This window comes from Cyprinus carpio, chromosome A21 (assembly GCF_018340385.1).
Source record: "Cyprinus carpio isolate SPL01 chromosome A21, ASM1834038v1, whole genome shotgun sequence".
In the NCBI taxonomy this organism is placed as follows: domain Eukaryota; kingdom Metazoa; phylum Chordata; class Actinopteri; order Cypriniformes; family Cyprinidae; genus Cyprinus; species Cyprinus carpio.
In genome coordinates this window covers 23439697-23465408 of record NC_056592.1, presented here as the reverse complement: position 1 = coordinate 23465408, position 25712 = coordinate 23439697, and the positions used below count along the sequence as shown (strand labels likewise).

Genomic DNA, 25712 nt, shown 5'->3' with positions numbered 1-25712 from the left:
AGGTTACAGATTACAAGTTACCCCATTAAAAAATGTAATAGGTAGTGTAACTATTTCAATTAATGTAACTGATTACATTCGATAACTTTCGGATTACTTTTCTAAATTTCTAACGAATGTTTTCAACTATTAATCATTTTCAAACATTTAAACCAGGCAGGCTTAACCTTTGTACTCAACACTATTTACTGTCAGACCTTCAAAATCCTCAAAAATACACTTGGATTAAGACTATAAAAAAAATATTTTAAAGCACAGCCACCACAAAATCAGACTTTTGCACTTTTATTTATTTATTTATTTGTTTATTTATTTATTTATTTATTTATCATTACTTTGAGATAGTTCTGAGGTTAAATACAGATGTAGTTTAATAGCTATGATACTGTTTTTGAAATTAAATCTTTGCATAGCAAATATGTCAGACAACACTGGCATCTAACTTCTGTTTTATTAAAAAATAAAAACAAAACAATTGAATAAAGTTATCAAATAAGCATGTGCCATATTCTGTGTCAACTGCTTAAACATTGGTGTCTCATATTTTAGAACAGTCGGTTCATTTGGGGAAAGAAATCAATTAAATCTGTATGTATGTGTGTGTGTGTGTGTGTGTGTGTGTGTGTGTGTGTGTGTGTGTGTGTGTGTGTGTGTGTGTGTGTGTAGTGGTTTAACTATACCGGTGAGGACCAAATGTCCTCACTTAGTGAAGATCATGACAACACGCTAATGAGGACATTTTACTGCTCCTCTAGTTAAAAAGGCTTATAAATCAGCCATAATATGATTTTAGTTAAATCTAGTGTTTGCACATGTTTCTGTGAGGGGTAGGTTTTAGAGTAGGGGTTGGGTTAGCTGATAGAAGATTTCATATAAAATCAATGCAAGTCTATGCAATTCTTCATTAGCAAAAATGGTGTGTGTGTGTGTGTGTGTGTGTGTGTGTGTGTGTGTGTGTGAGAGAGAGAGAAAATATTCAGATGTAACCCCCTTTATAACTGTTAACATTTTCATAGGTAACTGTAATTTAATTACACTTTTTTTCAGTAACTCTGACAGATCACAGTTACATTTATTTTGTAAATAAATTACGTAACTCGGTTACATGTAACTTATTACTCCCCAACACTGCAGACTGTATATCTGCACCAGAATATATAACAGAGCGGTTCTTTTATAGGGTTAGTTCACCCCCCAAAAAATTCTGAAAATTCTGTCATTAATTACTCACCCTCATGTTGTTTCAAACCTGAAAAACCTTCGTTCATCTTCGGAACACAAATGAAGATATTTTTGATGGAATCTGAGAGCCAACGCCGGATAGGATATGCTGTTTCCGTTCAGATAAAAACACAACAACGTAGGAAACAGCGTATCCGGCGTGACGCAGCTGACACAGAACATCATACGATGTTTACAGGGTGATGCTGAGGAGACGAATTGTTGAATAAAGTTTTTTTGCACACAAAAAGTATTCTCGTAGCTTTGTATAATTGCGGATGAACCTCTGATGTCACGTGGATTATTTTACCGATCTCCTTGCTATTTTTCTGGACTTGGGAACAGTTCAGTTGCATTGCTGTCTATGCAGGGTCAGAGAGCTCTCAGATTCCATCAAAAATATCTTAATTTGTGTTCCGAAGATGAACGAAGGTCTTACGGGGTTGAAACGACATGAGGGTGAGTAATTAATGACAGAATTTTCATTTTTGGGTGAACTAACCCTTTAAGCTGGGGAAGCGTACTGAGGCCCTACGAACTCCATTACCCATAATACAAAGCGTCTTCCGTTTCCGCTCGGTGTCATCAGCCGAGTGCAGCGTGGGCTTTACTCTTCAACAAATCCTGCTGAAGTTACAGCGAAAAGATCAGAATGACGGTAAATTTCACTCATAATAATTCGGTTTAATGGATCACACTCTTTAATTCATGCGGTTTAGAGTATTGCCTGCTTTATGAGCTCAAACAACAAAAATAACATAAACCGGTCCATTGAGCAGCATGGCTTATCTTTAGCAGCTAGCTTCATGCAATTGTGTGTCCCCTGATCATTCATGTTTTTTTTTTGTTTTTTTTTTGAGAGTCATGAGCGAAAAGTAGGATTAAATGTTCGATCCACACAGTGAGCGATCTCAGTAACGTTGTTACTTTATTTTAAGTTGGATGAAGTTATGAATGGAGTTGACAGCTGTCAATCAGAGGGCTGATGCGCATCACTGCTGTTCTGATCTGGATACGAGAGCCAGTATATAGCATAGAAAACGTACCATTTTGGTTTCTGGAAGTTTTATTAATAAACAAAAACTATGACACTGAACAGATCACTAGATGATGTAGCCTTTATTAATTTATGAACTAAAGCATCTGATATATATATATATATATATATATATATATATATATATATATATTAGCATTTTTATCAGTCACCTATGAAATTACATTTTACATTTTTTGAAAATAAGGCATTCAATAACTTGCTTATAATCTTTTCATTGCCATTGAATTGAAATTTGCTAAACCTAAACATAGGAGCCTGATAAAAATGCCAATTTAAGAGAAAAAATCTCGGATGGATGGCCTTATGGGGTTTATGTATCTGAAATCTTAATTTTCATCTGATGTTATGTGTCCTTTCAGGAACGCAAAGGAACGGCGAAACTTGACTTCTTGAGGAAGATCGAGGAGGAGGTTCAGCAGAAATGGGAGCAGGAAAAGATTTTTGAGATTGATGCTCCAACCTCCACTGAGGAAAATACAGAGTGAGCCTGTTTTGATATATATTTCTGAAGTTGGACAGATTATATTCACGACTAATTATGTATTCTTGTCTGTTTACCCAGTAAGAACAAGTACTTTGTTACGTTTCCTTATCCGTACATGAATGGGAGGCTTCATCTTGGACATACGTTCTGCCTGTCGAAGTGTGAGGTGAGTCCCAAATCCAATCAAAGAAGATGTCAAAGACAACATGCCATAGCATTTATAATTCACTTATAATCTCCAATGCCCTGTAGTTTGCAATGGGTTACCAGCGGCTGAAAGGAAAGCGTTGTCTTTTCCCATTTGGACTTCACTGCACTGGGATGCCCATCAAAGTGAGTAGATTAAACTCCCAAAGGTCTGCACCTCAGATCTGTACACGTTTATAATGAACACAAATGCTTTATATAGGCATGTGCAGACAAGCTGAAGAGAGAAATGGAGCTGTATGGAAACCCGCCCCAATTCCCCGAGGAAGACGATGAGGAGGAAGAGCAGAAGAAGGTCACTGATGAGGTCATCATCAAGGACAAGGCAAAGGGCAAGAAGGTAAATGTGTGCTATGAGGAAATTACAACCTTAATGTTGTAGGTTTGAATCCTCACAAGAGTTGATCCGTGAGCTGTGAACACATAATTAATTAAAGCTGGTAAAGTGTATGTTTTATAATGTGATTTCATTGGCAGAGCAAAGCTGTAGCAAAGTCTGGAAGCGCCAAGTTCCAGTGGGACATCATGAAGTCTCTGGGGCTGCGGGACGACGAAATTGTGAAGTTTGCTGAAGCTGAACATTGGCTGGAATATTTCCCTCCTCTTGCTGTAGAAGACCTGAAGAAAATGGGTTTAAAGGTAGTAAAAGTTCACCTGAATATCTGGAATCCTGCCCATTGCTTTGTATTTTTCCATTTAGAGCAACACGATTTGAGATGTGAGTCTGTAAATGAAGTTTTTCCTCATTAATGTTGTAGGCTGACTGGCGTCGTTCCTTCATCACGACCAATGTTAACCCTTTCTACGACTCTTTCGTGAGGTGGCAGTACATCACTCTGAAAGAGAGAAAAAAGATCAAGTTTGGGAAAAGGTATGGAATTCCGGAAAATAAACCGTGGAACTTTGACCAATGAGAGGACAGTTTACTCGCACATGACTCGTATTAACAATTTTGGTCCGTTTAGAAACTTTGCCGTGTAAAAGCGAACCGCACCAAGAATAAAAAGCAACATTGTTATAATTTTAATCCCTGTTTCGGAACAAAGCAGTCGATCTACAGGTGTGAAAGCACCTTAAATGTCTATTTTGTTATTGATTTCTTTTTTAAATTCTGAAATGTTTCATTTTGGAATTAAATCTTTCTTTCTTGCTCTTATAGATATACCATTTACTCTCCCAAAGATGGTCAGCCCTGCATGGACCATGACAGACAGACAGGAGAGGTGGGCACTAGTTTTAATGAAGAAATCATTTTATTATCTCTATAACAGGATGGATGTGTGTATCTCTAGTAATGTTCTGTATTGCAGGGAGTCGGTCCTCAAGAGTATACCCTGATTAAGATGAAGATTGTGGAACCTTACCCAGCAAAATTGAGGTACAATCCATAATAATATGATACCGAATGATTGTCATATTCATGTATCATGGTACTCTAAAGAAAGTCATGCTATGACCATGAGACTTAAAGAAGGTTTTATTTTTTTTAAATGTTTTCAGTGGCCTTAAAGGCAAGAAGATTTTTCTGGTGGCTGCGACTCTGAGGCCCGAAACCATGTTTGGTCAGACGAATTGCTGGATTCGGCCAGATATGAAGTACATTATATTTGAGACGGCCAGCGGTGAGCTGTTCATCAGCACGCAGCGGTCAGCCAGGAACATGTCCTACCAGGGCTTCACCAAAGAGAACGGAGTGGTTCCTGTCATCATGAACATCATGGGCCAGGTTTGTCTCTAAAACACACTCCGCTTGTGTTTTGTGGTTTAAAAAAAAAAAAAAAAAAAAAAGGTTGGCCCATTTTGACAGAATGAATTAACAAGGCAGTGTGGGAAAGCAATTACACCCACAATCCAAAATTCACCGAAACTAGGAATGATAATTTTGTAAGAATAATGATGTGTTATTTAAATTGAAACATTTTTACATCATGGTAGTATTTTTTGTACTATTATTGTTGTTGTTGTTTTTCTTCTTCTTATTATTATTATTATTGATAATAAAAGTAGAAATATTATTAATCTTTTTAATTAGTGTCATAATGTGCCTAAATGTCTTAAAAATAATGTCACAATGTGAAAAATCTAAGCCCTAAAAATAGTAAATATTTGATTTCTTTGAAAATATAATTTTAATTATTTATTTTTTTATTTTGTCTTTACTATTTTAAGTTAACATTTTTATAACATTCAGTCAATGATAATGTGATTTGTTTCATACTATACATTATCGTTATATTGTATTTCTATTATTCTGATTATTTTCTAAAATAACAATAACAGTAATTAATGTTTTTTTATTTTTTTGAAGAAAGAAAAAGAAGAAACCAAATGCATTAACTACAAATTTTTTTTTTGAATCTATTGAAAATGCAGTGCATTGTGTATCAAACTTATGACAAGTATTAATTTTCAGTTAAATGATATGGCAGTTTATGCACACTTGCTGCTCTTTTACAGACTCACTCCCTTTCCCATTTTTTCAGGACATCCTCGGCTGTGCATTGAGCGTCCCCCTCACCTCATACAAGACCATTTATGCCCTGCCAATGCTCACCATTAAAGAAGACAAAGGTACTTGACACCAGCCCATAATATCATCACATCACATGACCCCTGCATCTGTCAATGGGCCGCAGGGCAATGCCGCATGTTTTTAATAGCCAAAGTGAAAGCGGCGTTAGTCATTGCGGAGCACAGTGAAGCCAGGAGAAATGGAATATGGAGATGACCGTAACAGATCTTCTCTCAGGCTTCACAGACCACATTACTCCAAACACAATCTACTCCTCACCTAATGTGATTCATCAGTTGTTCTTTATCTTATACCCTGGGCCCCTGTTTTCACCCTGGAAGGGCCATCCCCAAATTATGTCATGTCAGAAATGTTAATATCGATCACTTGTTGTTGGACTGAACAGATGTGAGATGGAGCAGTTACAGTAAGTTACCGTACTATGGGAGTTTGTTGAAATCTAATGTGTCGTCACAGGAACTGGAGTTGTCACCAGTGTCCCGTCAGATGCGCCTGATGATATCGCCGCTCTGAGGGACATTAAAAAGAAACAGGTGATGTATTCGTTTTATTATTATTTTATTATTTTCTTTTCTTTTCTTGATACAATGTTGTTTGATTTTCTTCAACAAGGTACATTTTCAGAGGATAACTGTAATCTGTAAAACTGTAAAAATGCCTGAACATTATTATTATTTGTTTTAGGCTTTGAGAGAGAAGTATGGAATTCAAGATTATATGGTTCTACCATTTGAGCCGGTAAGAAGCATTTTTAAAGAGCCCATCCAAGGCTTAAAACATGAGAAAAGCCTGGTGTCCCAGTGGAGGTTTGAGAGAAGTCCAGGATTTAATAATAAACAGTATTTAAATGTTATGTTGAAATAAAAATTAACAATATATGTGTAAAATATACTTAAAAAATACTATTAATCTATATGTGAAGTTTTAAATTTACACAAATAGTTAAATGTATAGGGCAGAGCTAGTAAAAATGAACTTGCTTACTGTTGAATAGGGCTGCAAATGTAATTGTAAATGTAATGTGGTTTTTCTGGCTAATAAATAAAAACATGTTATTCTTTTACAACAGCAACATTAATATTAACACTAAGTGAAATAAATTGCCAAAGTCTAATGTTTTCATTTGGAGAACATAAATCACAAGGGAGTCGACTTTGTATAAATGTAATCATTCATTTTTAACTACTTTTAAAGAAATATATATATATATATATATATATAGATATATATATATATATTAGATTATTATATATATATATATATATATATATATAGTATATATACAGACATACAACACACACACACACACCCATACATACAGTACAGGTCACGTTAAGTTTGGAAACATTACTATTTTTAATGTTTTGAATGCGGTTAAGAAGTTTCTTTGCTCGCTCAAAAAAGCCTGCATTTATTTAGCTATCACCAAAAATACAGAAAAAAACAGTAATATTGTGAAATATTATTACAACTTAAAATATAGTTTTGTTGCGAATATACTTTAAAAAAATAATTTATTCCTGTGATGCAAAGCTGAATTTTCAGCATCATTTACTCCAGCCTTCAGTGTCACATGTAAACATCCAGTCTATCAACATGATCATTTAGAAATCATTCTAATATTCTGATTTATTATAGTGTTGGAAACAGTTCTGCTGTCGAGCGATAATGATAAGTTAAAAAGAACTGCAATTTATTCAAAAAAAAATAAAGAAATAATTCTAATATATATTTTCTTTAACGTATCACTTTTTAATCAATTTAACAACATCCTTGCTGAATAAAAATATTGATTTTATTTAAAAAAAAAGAAAGAAAAAAAAAAAATTTACTGACCCCAAATTACTGACCAGTAGTGTATATTGTTGTTATTACAACGTGGCTTTTATATTTTATAAACATAGCTTCTTCTTTTTTTTTTTTTTTTTTTTTTTGTTTTTACTTTTTATTCATCAAAGTATCCTAAAAAAGTATCACATGTTCTGAAAAACTTTTCCAACTTTGATAATGAATGTGATAATGTGATAATGATCCTAAAAATTCAGCTTTGCATCACAGAAATAAATGATAATTTAAAGTATAATAAATTTAAAAACAATTACTTTAAATTGTAATAATATATCACAATATTATTATTTTTTCTGTATTTTTGATCAAATAAATGCAGGCTTGATGAGCAGAAGAAACTTCTTTCAAAAACATTAAAAATAGTAATGTTTCCAAACTTTTGACCTGTACTGTATATATATATATACGTTTTTAAAAATGACTTGTTCATAAATTATATGTTGTTGGGAAATTAACTAATAAATCAGAAAAGGCATTACGTTAGAGTTTATTTTGAATCGCATGTTATTAGAATTATTAATGTTTTTGTTGCGGTCTAGAGTAGATTATAAAACACTGGTCACCACGCTAAACAAAAAATTGCCAAAAATTAATTTTCTCCACAACAATCATCAGTCTCATCAATAAAAAACATTGCATACACACAAAATGGGCATAGAAATTGGCGTAAATATGTACGCAACGTACGGACATTCTAAACCACGCGTATGCATTCTTTTTCCTGGAGTGTGAAAAGTAATGAAGAAAACAACGATTTTAAAAATGTTTTCATTTCGATATACACATTTACATTAAATATTCCACTCTCATTAATGGAGATAATCACTGAAATTCATTCAGTCAAAAGTCATTACGCAGAAGTTACAAATTATATGAATTTAGGCATGTTTAGTGGATGCGCTTGATCACTTTTCCTGTAGTATGCTGTTTTAATGACAGTGAGGAGTGCTATTAGGTGCACAATAATTCATCTTCAAACTAAACTGCATGTCTCATGTTATAAGAAAATATTTTAGTGAGAGCAATGATCAATGATGTGCACTTCGATACTGTGGTGGACACTGCTGGATTCGGTGGATCAGTCTATATTGTCTAGTTTGAATAGGTCCAGTGATAATCTTACTGTACAAGAACAGCTGCACAGAGGTGTTGATGCTGTGTGAAGGCATCTCCACAACATTATGAAAAATACCACTGTATTTTAATTAAACAACACAAATAAAAAAAAAAATTTAATTTGCATGTTTCCTTTTTACATTTATGCATTTACATTTTTATCTAAAGCGACTTACAGTGCATTCAGGCTAACACTTTTTACCTAACATGTGTTCCCTGGGAATCAAACCCACAACCTTTTGCACTGCTAACACAATGCTCTACCACTGAGCCACAGGAACACTTTTTTTTTTTAAAATAGGCTACTTTTACAGTGACGCGCCTAGTCAGACAATTCTATTTATACTGCAATAAATATATGTTAAAAATAGCTAAAAGAGGTTCACCTTATCAGCAAAACTGCATAAATTAAATTTGATTTGAATTGTTTAAAACAATTGAAATACTATTTGGCTGGTGGAAAAGAATGAGATCAAATCTATTCTAAAATATTTATCTGAGAACTATTTTAAACAGTTTTGTTTTTGCTATATTTATGCCGGGGTGGAGATGCACGTACGCACATCTTCCCCTGACTGAGATTTATAAAGGGCTTTTTCGCAGGTTCTGGCGTACACATGGTTTTATAAATCTGAAAACTTTTGTGCGTACGCAAAATTTAGCTTTTGTGCCTACGTACACTTTTAGGATGAACTCTATGGAGAGTTTTATAAATGAGACCCCAGGTCTGGGTTTACAATGTACATAAGCTATTGACAGCTTTATAATAAATGCAGTTTGCCTTGCTGTGCCTGTCAGATCACTTCATAGATTAAGTTATTTTTCAAAGCATCCTAGATTCTGTGTGTTTAATAGTGGCTTATGGCTTTCTGTTCTGCCAGGTGCCCATCATTGAGATTCCAGGATATGGGAACCTGTCTGCTCCTCTGGTTTGTGATGAACTGAAGATCCAAAGCCAGAATGACCGAGAGAAGCTGGCTGAGGCCAAAGAGAAGGTCTACCTCAAGGGCTTTTATGAGGGGGTGAGACCATCTGAACACCAACATCACTCAAATTCATCATTTTCTTCCCTAATATAGTACCGTAGATGAATGCACTTTCTGAAATATGCTTGTTTTAGATGCTGAGGTTGCTGGTTCGAGTACTGTGTGTCTGCTTTAGATATCTGCTAAATGACAACTTAATCCTACATCCGAACATCTGAACAATTTTACTGAATTAGTTTTTTTTTTCAGATCATGTTAGTGGAGGGTTTCAAGGGACAGAAGGTCCAGGATGTTAAGAAGCCCATTCAGAAGATGATGTTGGAGAAGGTTGGTGGACAAGTTTAGACAAAGTATAAAAAAAAAAAATAAAAAATAAAAAATAAAAAAAAAACAATATATAAACAACGAAAAATGTCTACTTTCAACTGAACCAATTCAAATAGAAGACAGATATTCTCAGGTTATGTAATCCGTGTGAAACATGCACACAGGCACATCACTACTGCGTAGATGACGAGTCGCACCGACTTCATCTCTTAAACCGAAAACAAAGAAAGCACTAGTTTATCGTAATATTAATATTCGATAAAGTGTTCATCGTCTGTTTGATTAAGTCTTTAATTGAATTGTCCGTACATTTCTGCCGTATGCACATAAACTGACAGTCACCACTGATAAGATACTACTAAATATTGTAGAAACTTAATTTTCTGTGAAGTTGCTTTGCAGCGATTTGTATCGTAAAAAGCGCTATACAAATAAACTTGAATTGAATTGAATAATATTAAATTATTATCATTATTTTTTTTCACTGACACATTCATAATCATTACATCTGCCGATGTGCTGTGGCAAGCTTTATGCATGTTCTTGAGAGATTATTAGGCTATAGGCAATTAAAGGCTCATAATAATGATTTAAATGGTTTATTAATAAACGTGTGATTAGTCGACCAGAAAATTCCTTAGTCGACGACAGCCCTACCAAACAGTTTTGTTTTGGATAATCAAGTAAACCTAGGTTGCTTCAGTCCAAGAGTTTATCTCACAATCTTACTAAAACAATTAAAAATAGTTAATCTTACAGTTATTTTATAAAAGTCATTTAAGATTTCAAGATGCGCACCACAGCCTAAATGTGGATCATTTTAAAATTATACTAAAAGGCATTTTACTTTCTTAGAAAAAGTATAAACTAGCAATCAGACAGTTTATAAGCCTTCGATGTTTGTGTGTCATATATGAGACAGTAGGCTTTATAGGGTTAATGACTGAACATTAAATGCTGAGTTGGAAAACATTTCTTTTTAAATAAAGTATGGAGAAAAAAAAGTCTAAGCCCATTTTGTTCACTTTGTTAGGGTGAGGCGCTGGTCTACATGGAGCCAGAGAAGCAGGTGTTATCACGCTCTGCAGACGAGTGTGTTGTGGCGCTCTGTGATCAATGGTCAGTGCAGAAAACACTCACCTGCCACACAAATCGTGCCCTGTCCTTGTGATCTCTGGGGGTTTTAGTCCTTTTTTGACTTGTCAGACAGTGACTGGGGTCTTTATCTGTCAGGTATCTGGATTATGGCAATGAGGAATGGAAAAAGCAAGCCACAGGCGTCCTGGAGGCCCTTGAGACGTAAGTCTCACACTTTGTGGCATTGGGAGATAACAGTGGAAATGTCAAGTTGCTGACTGTTATACTGAATAGTGACTGTATGCTTTGCTCTTCAGGTTCTGTGACGAAACCAGGAAGAACTTTGAAGCGACATTGGCTTGGCTTCAGGAGCATGCCTGTTCCAGAACCTATGGGTTAGGTAAGACGGGCTTATCTGTGCGTCACTGTAGTTAACAAGCTTTGTTGCAACTTTTCCTGCATCCTGTTGGATTTTTCTTTTGAAATAAATTGCTTGTAATAGTTAGGCGAATTGCACAAAGTTTTCTTTGCACACGTCCTTTTGAAATCAACTCAGATGGCTGCTTTTGTGTGAAGCTTATCTTAATCAAAGTCTTTTTGTAAGGACAAGGCCCTTCTATATTTCTTTTGTAATACTCTTATTCCTCGCTCCTCCCTTGCCCCCAAACCACTCAGCGATACCATCAGCAATTTTCTTTCTATTCCTTAGAGAGAACCTTTGATTTTGGAGTTCTTTTATGTGTTTGGTTCCCATAGGAACCCGGTTGCCATGGGATGAACAGTGGCTTATTGAGTCCCTGTCGGACTCCACCATCTATATGGCTTACTACACCGTGGCACATCTCCTCCAGGGAGGGGTCCTCAACGGACAAGGCCCCTCGCCACTGGGAATCAGGTATTTTTTGCTTTTCCAGAAAAGGCTAGACAGTTAAAAAATGCAAAATCATGTTAATCATAGAATAAACAAGACTATCCTATGCACCAGATCTACATAATGCAAGGTTTCGTTTAAATTAATGTTAAATTTGCATGTAGCACGGCAATTGAAGATCAGATTTATATCCGTTTTGCAGAGACACATGTATGTGACCAAGTGTAAATGGAAGCATTTTAACAAATCAGAAATCAGATCAGTAAAAACACATTAAGTGACCAGGTGTAAACAGGCCCTAGATATCATCACAGCGAACAGAAAAATCATCCACTCACTAGTCTGCTTTTACAACTTCATTGTGTTTATAATCACACTCTTGCAAACTATTCTAACTCAGACTTTAGAAAAAAAAGTTTTTTTTTAAATAAAGAGTTGTTGGTGGTGACGTTGAAGTCATGTGACTGCAGTAATCCAGAAGCCTATAGAAAAAACCTATTGGTTTTTTGTTGAGGGAACCAAGCTGATGATAACTTGCGGGTTGGCCTACAAAAATGTGCCATCATTGCAGGTCTTTATGTAGTAAAATAATTAAAAATTAAATTTTACATATGAACTTTATATAGCAACTTAGCTTAATTTTGAGAACAGAGATAACATAAAATGCTAAAATGAATTTTAAATGTACCCTAATATCTACTTGCATCTAACAGCCCCACAGTGTTCAGTTGATGAATCCAGCAAAAATACAAAGGACAATATACTATTCCATTGAGTAAAAATTGAAATTTTGTAAAAATTCACTGAAAAGGTAAACGTTACATAAAATTTGTCAAAATCTCTGTGAAGCAAATTAAGTGCAAAAATGACATGGAAAATGTTGTTCCTGACCATCTGAATATACTTCCACGCACATTAATTGTCACTTGAGTAAAAATAGCAAAAGTGATACAGAAAAACACATTTCCTCCCTTTAGACCAGAGCAAATGACGAGGGAGGTGTGGGATTACGTCTTCTTCAAAACAGCTCCTTTCCCAAAGACAGACATCCCAAAGGAAACGCTGCAGAAGCTCAGGAGGGAGTTTGAGTTCTGGTACCCTGTAGACGTGAGAGTATCAGGGAAAGACCTGGTGCCAAACCACCTCTCCTATTACCTCTACAATCATGTAGCCATGTGGCCCAGTGACAGGTACACTGCAGTTTACATATGAAGAAAGAAGAGCAGATTACATTACAAAAGTAGTAATGTAGCTGTTTAATTTCAATTTGTGTCACCCTCAATGCTACACATTTTCACACTTATTGCAAATTGTATGTTTGTTTGATGTTGTTTTTTTAGTGGCAAATGGCCAAAAGCAGTACGTGCCAACGGTCATCTTTTGCTGAACTCTGAAAAGGTGAGTTGATATTCCTCTTCTGTTTTTCTTGTCGGAAAAAAACACTGAGTTTGCTACAGTAGACTAAAACGTACTTCAGTGTAGGGCTGTGCGATCTGGACAAAAAAAACCTATCACGATTTTTTGATCAATTTTGTGATTTCGATTTTAATCACGATTTTGACACACACAGACATGCTTTACAGTCATAAATGCATTCAGTATAAATTTGAAACATATTTCCAAAAGAAAACCAATGAGAGCTTTATCAAAAGGTTGTAACATGCCTCTAGAACAGACATAAGTCAAAATAATCACTAAGTAAAGATTTCAAACAAAATGTCGAGACATATGGCAAAAAAAATAAATAAATAAATAAATAAATAAAATAAAAACCAGTGTCCAGGGCTTTTTTTTTTTTTTTGCCATGCATTGGTCATAGAGCTCATTGTAGCGGTGCCTCAGGTGCTGAAATATATTTATTGCACAAAGGTTCACACGTACTCCCGTTGCAGTGCGTATACAGTATGTGTATGCGGTGCAGAAGCAGCAGCGAGAGCGCGTTATTGTAACGCGAAAGCACATTAAAATAATGCGCGAGCGTGAATCTGTCCGCTTAAAACCAGACACGCGTGCTCAGATACACGCTGCTCTCGTCCGGAGAGAGTGCGCGCACTTAAAACATGTCTCCTCTCACTCACTCACAACTCTATCTATGCTCATGTGCTAGATATTCATTCTTTTCGCACCTTTCGATTTCTAACCTTTTTTGTTCACATCTTTTTCCGTGTGCAATGTGAACGTTCTGATCTATTAACATGGGCTCGGAAAAAATACGCATCACAGACAGAGTGTGTGAACCTGGCGTTAGGCATATGCCCAGTCTGTTCTGTTCTCGCACTCCACTTAGGTGCGCTGCATTCTGATTGGATCGGATGGCATACTACGGGAGGTCGGGACCGCGGAAAATCGTGCTATAAAGCGATTTAGAAATCGTGCAAGCTCAAATCGTGATTTTATTACGATTTCGATTAATCGCACAGCCCTACTTCAGTGTAATTGTGAGGGCCACATTTCGGAGAATTTCTTTACTAATTTATTTACAAATCTCTTATCAAAAAGACCATAAATGACCATACTATTACATTATTTATTAACATTTTATTTTCATTTTTCATTTTAATTTAAGTTTTAGTAATGCTGTTATGTGCTTTTGTTGTTGTGTTTTAAATATTTATTTTTGGCTTTAACTGATTTTTATCACAGTTTGTCATTTTAGTACTTAAACTTATTTCATTTCAGTTAGTTGCCATGGCAATTTTTCTTAATGTCAAGTTTTTTAGTTTTTTTTTTTCTTTTGAGTTGTATTTCAATTAACAAAAAATAGTTTTAGTTTGTTCCTCTGTATTTATGAACACACATGTTGTGGATAGTCCTCTTCAGTCATCTAATTAGGTGTTTATACTCACCAGATGTCCAAATCCACTGGCAACTTTCTCAATTTGAGTCAAGCCATTGCCAAGTTTTCAGCAGATGGTAAGTCTTTTATAAATAGCGGCTCATTTGAAGGCCAAACACTTTACATGCGGTCAGACTGTTACTGCAGCAGGAGTAGGTTTAATCCTTATGCATGTAAAGTTTAACTTTCTGATCCTCTAAAAGAGGATATATGTCTTTTTTATGTGACCTGTAATGGAGATTTCTGAATGTGAATGCCATTAACCTCATTAAACCCATGCTAACCTGTCTCTCTCCGTCTGTCTGTATCGTAGGTATGCGTTTGGCTCTGGCTGATGCAGGGGACACGGTGGAGGATGCTAACTTTGTCGAGGCCATGGCAGATGCCGGGATATTGCGTCTCTTTACCTGGGTGGAATGGGTGAAAGAGATGATTGCCAATCAGAACAACCTGAGGACCGGACCAGTGGACACGTTTAATGACAGAGTGTTTATTAGGTAACACAAAGCGCAGAACAGAAGGTCTGTTCACACAGAGTGTGAAACAAAAAGGCGTTCACGTAAAATTCACTTGTTTCCATGCAGTAATGTAGTGTATGTATAATATTGTGGTATAATAACAATAATAGAAGTGTACTGTTGAAGTAATAGATTGTTAGTATTATTATTTAAGATCTGGTTAAATAGAACGATTCGACCCGGACATCACTACACAAGATAAAACCAATAAAACCCATTACAAACGAGGCATTTGTTGTATCAAGTGGGGACATAATTACTGATTATAATGACTTATACTGTCTTTTAACGTGTTGCATTGCATAAAGCGCTGCGTAAACATAAAACCATGTCTGCATTTGTGATCTGAGAAACAAAAAACAAGCCTAAATATAAAAAACGTACTTACAGGCTGTGAGTAAGAAGAGCCAGACTGTCCTTGCAAAGTTTGAACTGCCCAACTTTATAAAAAAAAGCCGTTGTGCCACAGATGCATTGCAGGCTTCTGGTTCAGAAAACAGTCCTCCATAAAATGCACAGCACACATCTGAATATTTGGGTTGAACTGTTCTAGAACAGTGTTGAAATACAACTTAACCACTGATTTCTAGTCGTGTCCTCTTTTGGAAAACCAGACAAAGTAGTTTCGCTTTCACAACGAAACACACAGCGACTCCATGACATGGCAGCAGCAGCAACAGAGAGAATAAAAGTTACGCCGCCTTTCGTTGAGTGAACATCTGGGCGGCGTTATGCAAATCTTCCCACATAGTGACGTAGAGATGTGGGGGCATGATAGAACGAGGCGTTTTAGGAGGGTGTGGTTGACTCCTAACTTTTATAAAGAATATCTCTTTGGATTTGAGACTTTAGTCTTTGCAACTTTACAGATCTTCTTTTCGCACCAAGAGCTTGTAACACTCCAAAGAGAAAGGAAAAATTTAAATTGCATCATATGACCCCTTTAATACTTTTCTTCAGAATGACAGATGAATCAAAAGTTTCAGTAAAGACATTTATCATTTTACAAAAGATTTATGTTTCAAATAAATGCTGTTCTTTTGAACTTTCCAGCTATCAAAGAATCCTGAAAGAATTGTATCATGGTTTCTATAACAAATATTAAGCAGCACAACTGTTTTCAACATTGATAATAATCAGAAATTGTTGATAATGACTGACATTGATAAGAAATGAGAAATCAGCATATGAGAATGATTTCCAAAGGATCATGTGACACTGAATACTGGAGTAATGATGCTGAAAATTCAGCTGTTATTCCATCACAGGAATAAATTACATTTTAAAATATAATGAAAAAGAAAACCGCTTTTAATAATAAAAAAATACTGTTTTATTTTTAATCAGATAAATTAAGCCTTATTAAGCTTCTTTTAAAAACATTTTTTTTCTATCTTACCGAACCCAAACATTTGAACAGTGGTGTGTATATAGAATAGTCTGTCTGTCCATCCTTCCAACTGTTAAGAATTGTTTGAATGCAAAATTAAGGCACAATTTGAATCTGTAAAAGGGTTTTTATTTTATTTGAATTGTATTTATTTATTTCCACCTGATTATCTGTGTCTGTCTGCAGTGAAATGGCTTCCAGCATCATTAAAACAGAGCAGCACTATGAGAGGATGATGTACAAGGAGGCTTTGAAGAGCGGCTTCTTTGAGTTCCAGGTAACACATACACCGTTACATCCGCCATCCTTCATGTCAACATGCGCTGGTGGGGTGAAGTCATATGGAGCAATTATATCTACATTAGTAATATTAATTAATAAGAACAATAACACACCTTACGTCACTTCAAGAGACTGCATGTACTCATGTCATTCCATGATATTTTCAGCAGTGTAAATTATAGCAGTGAGGTTTGTGTAATAAACAAATTCTTGACTCTTTGAAGCCGCCAAGGATAAATACAGGGAGCTGGCCATCGAGGGCATGCACAGGGATCTTGTGTTCCAGTTTATCGAGAACCAGACACTCCTGCTGGCTCCCATCTGCCCCCACCTGTGTGAACACACCTGGTCCCTGCTAGGGAAGGTGAGACCCCCTCTACACTGAAGGACAGGTTTCCACTAAGGAATTGCCTGCTTACTCCTAAACATAACATCTGACAGCCAATCAAACTATTGAGGAACTATACCATTCTCCACACATACGGTACACCTTGGTGTTCCATTCGTTTGTTTCAAATGCACAAATCCTAAACTGAATGCAACAGTTAGAATCGTGCAACAATGTCATACTTTTGACAACATTGTGAATTGACATTCAATTAATTAAAGTAAGAAAAATATTCTTAACCACTAGTTTTTATTACCTTTTTTTCCAGCTTTATTTAGACTAAAATTGCATCCTTGGTATCCATTCTGGTGTTGTTGTTATATTTTGTCCATCCAATTTTAAAATTGTCATTTTAATGCTGGAAGACTACATTGCTTTAAACAGCTGATCACAACCGGCTGACTATACATTGTCCCTTATTTGTTTTTGAATTTTGAATTTCAGTAGAAACAGAAATTAAATGAATCTTTAACTAAGCTGCATAGTTAACACTCTCTTTGTTTTCTCTCCATACAGAGCAGTTCTATAATGAAGGCTCGCTGGCCTACAGCGGGTCCAGTGGATGAGATCTTGATTCGCTCCTCACAGTATCTGATGGACACTGCTCATGACCTCCGCCTTCGCCTGAAAGCTTACACACAGCCAGCCAAGGGCAAGGTATAAACAGTGTTCTCTCTAATTTATTTATTAATTTTTTTTTGCTGAGCTGAAATCTTCCCTATTGGGCAGTCGTGTCGGCCACCTGACCAAAAATATTCTTTATACCAGACCTGTACAGCACACACACACAAAATGTTAAGTACTGTCCATCAGAACTTTAGGAACTGCACCTCCTAGTGGTCAAAATTGGAGAAGTCAGCCCATTTCTGTTGAATCTTTTATCCTGAAATTATGTTTCTGGTGACTCTTTTAGCTCTTTCCCCACCACTGACGAGTTATCTCTTCTTTTAGAAGACAACGCTTCCCCGCCATTGACGAGTTTTTACGGCTTTTCGTGTTTTCACTGTTATACACTCGGGGGCGCTATTCCACATCTTCTGAACGAGTACAAAAGCTCCAGAACAAAAAACACACGTGAACAGGACAGAGAAACAAGCGATCTTTTATGTAAACAGATGCATATGATAAATAATGCGATCATCAGCAATAGACAGCATATCAATGAAAACTGCATAAAGTTACGGAGTGAAATGTTGATCCAGGCAGTGGTATATGTCTGTGCAAGCTTTGCAGGTGTTGATGGAAGAGATTTACTGGATTTATGCTTTGATAATCGTACTGAATATTATCCAGATGTAGTTTTTGATAAAATTTGGATTTTCTCAGCTTTTTGCTCAAAACGATACATTTTTATGAAACCTACTTATATTCAAGTGTTGATAAAAACAGAATGCTTTAAGCTAGAATAAAACAGGTTTATTTTTGTTTTAAAGTAAAGGCTCTGATCTTTATTTTGGTGTATTGCATATTCAAATATTAATACAGTAAAATATACTGGAGGCCATCAAATTTTAGTGAAAATCATCAAAATCACTGGTGGTGGCTGGCAAATTTTTTTCAAAAATGCTTGCTGGGAAAGAGTTAATATTGCACAAGTCGCAGCATTTCTGTTATTGCTGCTTGCAGCTATATTTATAATATTTATCATAATAATATACAATCTTAACAGTTTTTTCTCTACAGTGAAAACTCCCCAAACTTTGCATACAGGAAGGGCCAGTGGCTGTTTTCTTGGATTGGATGCCTGGTTGCATAGCAACTAGAGTTAAATGTGATGTTCAAAACTTTAACCTTGCTACCTCAACATTAAAGTTTGATTATAAAGCTTTTCGGTTAGGTTACTGTATGGTTGCTACCCGCTGTGCTTCTACTTGAAATAATAATAACACTTGTAACATTAAACCATTAGACAGAGATCTGGCACCTCCAGAGCTCTGCAGTCCAGCATGCAGTCCGACCCTGTCTTTAAGAATGAATCAAGTCGACAGCAGTCATGTAGAGTGAGTTCAGCGCTGTCCCAGACCTCCCCTGACAGTCCAGTAGTGCATTATCCCTCGCTTTTAACACGGGACGGTTTCCCTACAGTCCAGCCGTTAGGAGTCAAGACTCTGAGGAGAGAGGCTTTTCTCAGTCCTGTTGTTGGGACCATATGGCAACGGGTGTCGCTTTGGATAAGCTGTTGTTGTGCTGATGAGTTTAGACTCTGAAAGAAACTACTGTGTACTGGTGGTAACTGGATATAAAAATAAGGATATCAAATTTATATATGTTTATGATAATACATTTATAGATTTAAAGTATACTTTTGAAAACTTATTTTATAATATAATATTTCACTGGTTTCAATGGCTTTTTTAGTCTATTCAGGATTTTTATTATTATTAATAATAATTATTATATGAATGCAATAATATATCCAACCCATTTAGGGAATAATGTTTGTAGAACATCAGCTTAGTGTTTCAAATTCTTGACTTTAAAAATGATACTCAATAATGTTACTGTGCTTCTTGTGTAATTGACTTTTAGTTTTGCTTTGTCTATCACAGAAGGGAGACAACAAACCTCCAGCTAAGCCCACACACTGCACCATCTTCGTAGCAAAGACCTACCCACCCTGGCAGCACAGCGCCCTCTCTCTGCTGGGCAAACATTACAAGGTATGAACACCCTAATCATGTCTTACATATCAAAGTGTGCAAATCGAGACAATCTTCACATATTTAATATGGCTATTAATACATAAAAAAAAAAAACAAAACAAAAAAAAAAAAAAACAGTTTTAAAGTACTTATAAATTAATATAAAAAAAAAAGATTATATTCAACAAAATTTAAACGGTGAATGTATTACTTGTTTTCATGACAGATTTTATTAAATCAAATGATCCATGAATGTAATGAATATGTAATACAGTGAGTATATTTAGCAAAATACTCCTGTCTAAAGGTTTTTCTTTTTGTTCTATCTGACTAACGAGTTTATGAACATGTCATATAAATTTTTTTTTTTTAATATGACATTATATACAAGATGTGTTATTAACATCTTTCCATGATTGACATAAAGCGAGTACTGAATTAATTAAACAGAAATTCAAAAGTAACAAAACACAAAGCGATTATTGGATGATAGGCCACTGTGCATAATCTTTAGAGATGTTTTGTTCACACATACAATTAAAGGTGAAAATTAGGTGTTGCGTATGTAATTATGATGCTGCACAGGGATAAGCAGCGATGGATACGTTTCTCTGACACTCTGAAGGCCATTGTTGAATTTGGAGAGTTAAGTTTCGATGGGCTGTCAATCAAAAAACTATATTTTTTCCCCTTGTCATTTCCAGAGCAACAATGGAGCTCTACCTGACAATAAGGTCATCGCCATGGAGCTGGGTGCCATGCCAGAGCTGAAGAAATACATGAAGAGAGCGATGCCCTTTGTAGCCATGATAAAGGTAGAAGAGTTTGGTCCTTGAATATGATCTTGAAAAAAATATATGCTTTCATACGTATATATATATATATATATATATAAACAATATTATATATATATATATATATATATATATATGCATGTTTGTTGAATTGCTTAGCAATATCATAAAATGTAATGTGTCATTAGTATGCATTAACACTGGTCTTGTTTTTGTCTTGCTGTGTGTTTCCAGGACAGCCTAGAGAAGAATGGGCCCCGGGTTCTTGATCTAGAGCTGGAGTTTGATGAGCGTGCTGTCCTTCTGGAGAACATTGTTTATTTGACTAATTCACTTGAGGTAATAGCTCCTAACTACTGGAAAAGCAAACTAAATGTTCTGTTCTACAAAATCAAAGGACAGAAAACAAGAAAGACCCTCACTTTCGTAACACTTAAAGACAACATGCAATCTAAATTGACTTTATGTATGACTTATTTGATGTCTCTGGTCCTTTCATTATTTTTATTTGAATATTGTGTTTTACTCTAAAATGCATTGCAAAGTTGTTGTGTTTTTTTCCTAAGAATTTTAGCCTTTTTTCTTTTGTAATATCCCAGCTGCTGTGCTGAAAGCACTATTATTAGTTGACTTTTGGCCTGATCTCTTTGTTAGTTGTTTCAGTCAATAGCTAAATGATAACCGGTGTCGTTCTTTCTCTGACCCTCCTTCCCTCGGTGACTCCCTCATCAGTTGGATCAGATAGACGTTGCTTTCGCCTCTGAAGCGGATGACAAAGTAAAGGAGGAGTGTTGCCCTGGGAAACCGCTCTGTGTCTTCAGATCTGAGGTGATGATGAGAGTCCACTGAGGCCCTGTCATAGCTGCTGCACAGAAGCCTCCATCTATTGTTTCTGTGTGTTAAATGTTGATCTGGCCTGTGCTGCATGCAGCTAGAGACAGCCTAATTTTAGAAGCACGGCATGCATTTCTAATGCGTCTTCGATGCATCTCACAGTGGTGTAGTGTACAGCATTCATTCAGACATAAAAAAAAGTTTTCTGAATTATTGCCAGGCTTTTACGAACATATTTGAAATATGTGATACTGGAGCACAAAAGCAGTGTTAAGTCTCTGGGGTATATTTGTAGCAATAGCCAAAAAAAACATTGTATGGGTCAAAATTATTGATTTTCTTTTATACCCACAATCATTAGGATATTAAGTAAAGATCATGTTCCATGAAGATATTTTGTAAATTTCCTATCGTAAATATATCAAAACTTAATTTTTGATCATTAATATGCATTGTTAAGAAATCATTTGGACAACTTTAAAGGTGATTTTCTCAATATTTAGATTTTTTGCACCCTCAGATTCCAGATATTCAAATAGTTGTATCTCGGCCAAATATTGTCCTATCATAACAAACCATACATCAATGGAAAGCTTATTTATTCAGCTTTCAGATGATTTATAAATCTCAAATTCAAAAAATTGACACTTAAGACTGGTTTTGTGGTCCAGGGTCACATATGGTAATACATATTTTATACAAGATTTGATATGCAGTATTCCCACATTCAAGGATAAAACCTAGAAATATTAAATAATTTTAAAATAGTGATATCCAGACCAGAAAAAAAAAATATTATATATTTATATGTGTTAAAATATATATGATTTTTTTTTTTCTGGTCTGGATATCACTATTTTAAAATTATTTAATATTTCTAGGTTTTATTATTTTATCCTATTTTTTTTATAGCAAATTGTTTAAATTGAAAATGATTGTACTACTTAATTTTTTTTTTTTTTTTTTTTGTGAAATCCATGATTAATGAAAAGTTAAAAGAACACAATTTATTTGACACAAGTAATATTTTTAACTTTATAAATGTCTTTTCTGTCACTTGTGACCAATTGAATTCTCCCTTGCTAAATTTTTTTTTCTTCTACTTCGTACTCACCCTAAACTTTTGAATGGAAGTGTATCACAGTTTCTGTAATTGTTTTCAACATTAATAATAATAGAAATGTTTCTTGAGCACAAAATCAGCATATTAGTGATTTCTGAAGGATCATGTGACACTGAAGACTGGCGTATTTTACGTTTACTTTTTTTTGTAAAAATGTAAAATACTCTTACTTTAGATCATATCAAATATAAAACATCATATATATATATATATATAATAATATATATTATATATATATATATATATATATATATATATATATTACTGAAAATATACATGTAAAACTGAAAATAAAATCCTCAAAATGATACAGAAAACCTCATTAATATATAATATCTAATCATGGACCACTGAAAATATATTGGTCAAATGGTTTGGGAAATCCTGTGTATGAGACAGAAAATGTCATTTAAACCGTGTCACATGATCTGTATGATGTAGCATCCATACATGTCATCTTCAGCTGTGACCTCTGTTTCTCCCGTAGTCTGGAGTGTTAGTCTCACTGGTGAACCCTCAGCCAGCCAACGGTCTGTTCTCCACCAAGATTGACATCCGACAGGGAGACAGCAAAGACAGCATCATCCGCAGGCTATCCCGCGTCAACAGAGGCCTCAAGGGTAAAGCTCATTTCAAGCTGAAATTGTTACAAGGTTTTCACTAAACTAGATATTTATAAAGATGTTTAATTCAAGGCACTAAGCTACAAAAAACATTTTAAAGTATAACCTAAGGTTTAAAGTTATAACCCTAAGTACAGACCTGCCAACCTTGGAAATTTTTGGTTTTGCTGAGTACCATGCATTGTGGGGGTGGGGGGGGGGTGATGGTGTTTACAGTTTACTGTTTTTACTGTTTCCTTAACTATTGATAGTTGTTTTTGCTATTTCGTTGTCTGTTTTATGCATTGAAAAAAAAAAAAAAGAGAACAAACTACAGGAGCTGCACACTTTAATATAAAACTTCAGTTAACATTCTGTATTAAGGCTGGGCGATATGAGCAAAAATTCATATCTCTCGTATTTTTTGGCTGATTTGCGGTATACGGTAGCCTATATATCTCCGGTATTTTGTATTTGGATTAAACAATATAAAGTGAATGTAAGCATGTAGGCATATAGCTATTATGTGCAAAAACGGGTTAAAATCACATTACACTGTAACATGCCAATCTAAAAAACAACAACAAAAAATTTAAAGCGAAGACTACTTGAGTAAAACGGCTATTACCCCATTACACTTTACAAGTTGCTATCCTACAAATAGCACTTACTTGTAGGTTTAAAATTCTACGTTCACAGTTAATGTCCAGCTACAAATATTCGCCAAAATGTATATTTAGTCATCAAGTGTTATGGCGCTCCTATTTCATTGAGCTCTGTCTGATTGGCGCGCTGCGCGCTGCGGCGCTCGTTCTAATAAAAGTCTGTGGAGATTAGCGGAGAATCGCTAAAGCAGAAGCTCATGCACTTCTGACAGCAAAATGGAAATATATTTCCATTGGTTTTTTTAAATTTACAGATGCAGAATATACCTGTGAAATGCAAGTTATGCATGAAGGAAAAACAGCACATCTCAAACACATTAAAAACAGGCGTCTCTGTACCCTCACACAGCCTTTCTGTCAGAGCATCTGACGTGGCTTGAGTTGCGCGGCAGCGAACCCCTTTGTACGGAAACCCATAAAACTATAGGCCTTCTAGGAGAGAAATAAAACTCAGGAATATTTAAATGCAAAAACAAACAAAAGAAGCTATTGATTGTTTTAACTCTTCATCTTTTTCTGTTGTGCTTGTTTTGCACTACTGCGCGTGGACAGAGAGCGTAACTAGATTTTTTGCGAAGCTACAAAAAACATTTTAAAGTATAACCTAAGTACCCAAATACTTTGAAGCCACAGCATGCTAGATTATTGTTAATGCTGCCATTTTTAAGTACCCAAATACTTTGAAGCCACAGCATGCTAGATTATTGTTAATGCTGCCATTTTTTTTTTAAATAACGATGTTGTAAAATTTGTAGATTTATCCAAAGTGAAGCTGATGCGTTTTGAGGACCCACTGCTCGGGCCTCGGAGAATCCCAGTTTTGGGGAAGGAAGAGGAGGGTAAGCTCCCCATCTCAAACAGTTCAGTTTTCCACATCAACCTGCAAGAAAACAAAGTTCATTTGAGTGATAACGGCCTGAAAATAGACATCGGGGACACTTTAATCTACCTGGTCCAGTGATTTCAGAGACTCCGTTGTCACAAGGGTGTTTTGTTTTTTCTCATTTGAGTATCATCTTGACATAATCTGAAAACAGTATTGTTTGTATTGACTGCTGAGGTGCTAGTTAATTTAGCATTAGCTGGCATTCAGTCTCAGTGCATCTAGTGAACTCCCCTCTCAACATTTAGTACCTGTTTTGTTTAAGGGCCTGCAGTGTCTCTATAACATCAATAATGTATTTATATCCATTTTCTAGCTTTTTAAGTAGTAAAAGACCAAGAGAACTGTACACTCAATTTATACACATTCAGGCCTATGCATTGGAAATATTCATGCCAGACCTTGTGGACCCTACATATGACATTTGAAGGTATTATTGTACTTTCATAATGTTTTATACCTGTCTGTTGGTTTTCATTGGAAATGTTTGAAATCCGTCCTCTGGTTTAAATAGTTTGCATATGTCAGATTGTGAAGTAACTGCCTGTATATCTTTTCACTGTAAAACCTCAAAAGGAAGCTTTGTTTTCTTCCTTATTTCCCCCTTTAAAATTATATGTATTCAGTGAACATTTAATAAACTGAATTGAATTGAAATGTTAAATGTACATTTATTTTCTTTCTTTCTTCTTCTTTTTTTTTTTTTTTTAATACAAATGCCACTTTATGTCTGGATTGTTCTCAAGAATTGGTGGAATTTTCATCCTCGTGACTTGCTACTGATATAAAATTTGTGGAAGTGACATCAAACACTTTTTGATGACATTTACAGTTCTGTTGGCCCCATAAAGCTCAATACATACAAATCATTACTTTCTGTGTCATTACAACAAAAAAACAAAAACATCCCCCCCTTTAAATAAATAAATAAATTAATACATCAATAAACACCAAAAAACATTAAAACATTAACAATGTAATAAAATAGCTAAATATAAAAAAAAATTAAATAAATAAAAAATCAT

The 25712-nt window shown here is 35.2% G+C and overlaps 1 protein-coding gene across 1 annotated transcript; it reads left to right on the top strand.

The window, feature by feature from the left end:
• The first annotated feature begins 1723 nt into the window (after positions 1–1723).
• Positions 1724–25344, top strand: lars1b (leucyl-tRNA synthetase 1b). Its single transcript, XM_042711360.1, has 32 exons — positions 1724–1879; positions 2641–2762; positions 2844–2931; positions 3018–3098; positions 3175–3312; positions 3450–3611; positions 3731–3843; positions 4132–4195; positions 4283–4350; positions 4473–4698; positions 5456–5543; positions 5962–6038; positions 6190–6243; positions 9351–9491; positions 9705–9782; positions 10816–10901; positions 11016–11081; positions 11177–11259; positions 11616–11754; positions 12708–12920; positions 13071–13128; positions 14580–14643; positions 14880–15063; positions 16661–16751; positions 16980–17120; positions 17661–17801; positions 19694–19804; positions 20491–20601; positions 20815–20919; positions 21313–21408; positions 23025–23157; positions 24560–25344. Exons 1-32 carry the CDS (start codon positions 1874–1876, stop codon positions 24763–24765), a joined length of 3534 nt encoding a protein of 1177 aa, XP_042567294.1. The 5' UTR covers positions 1724–1873; the 3' UTR covers positions 24766–25344.
• Positions 25345–25712: the final 368 nt, after the last annotated feature.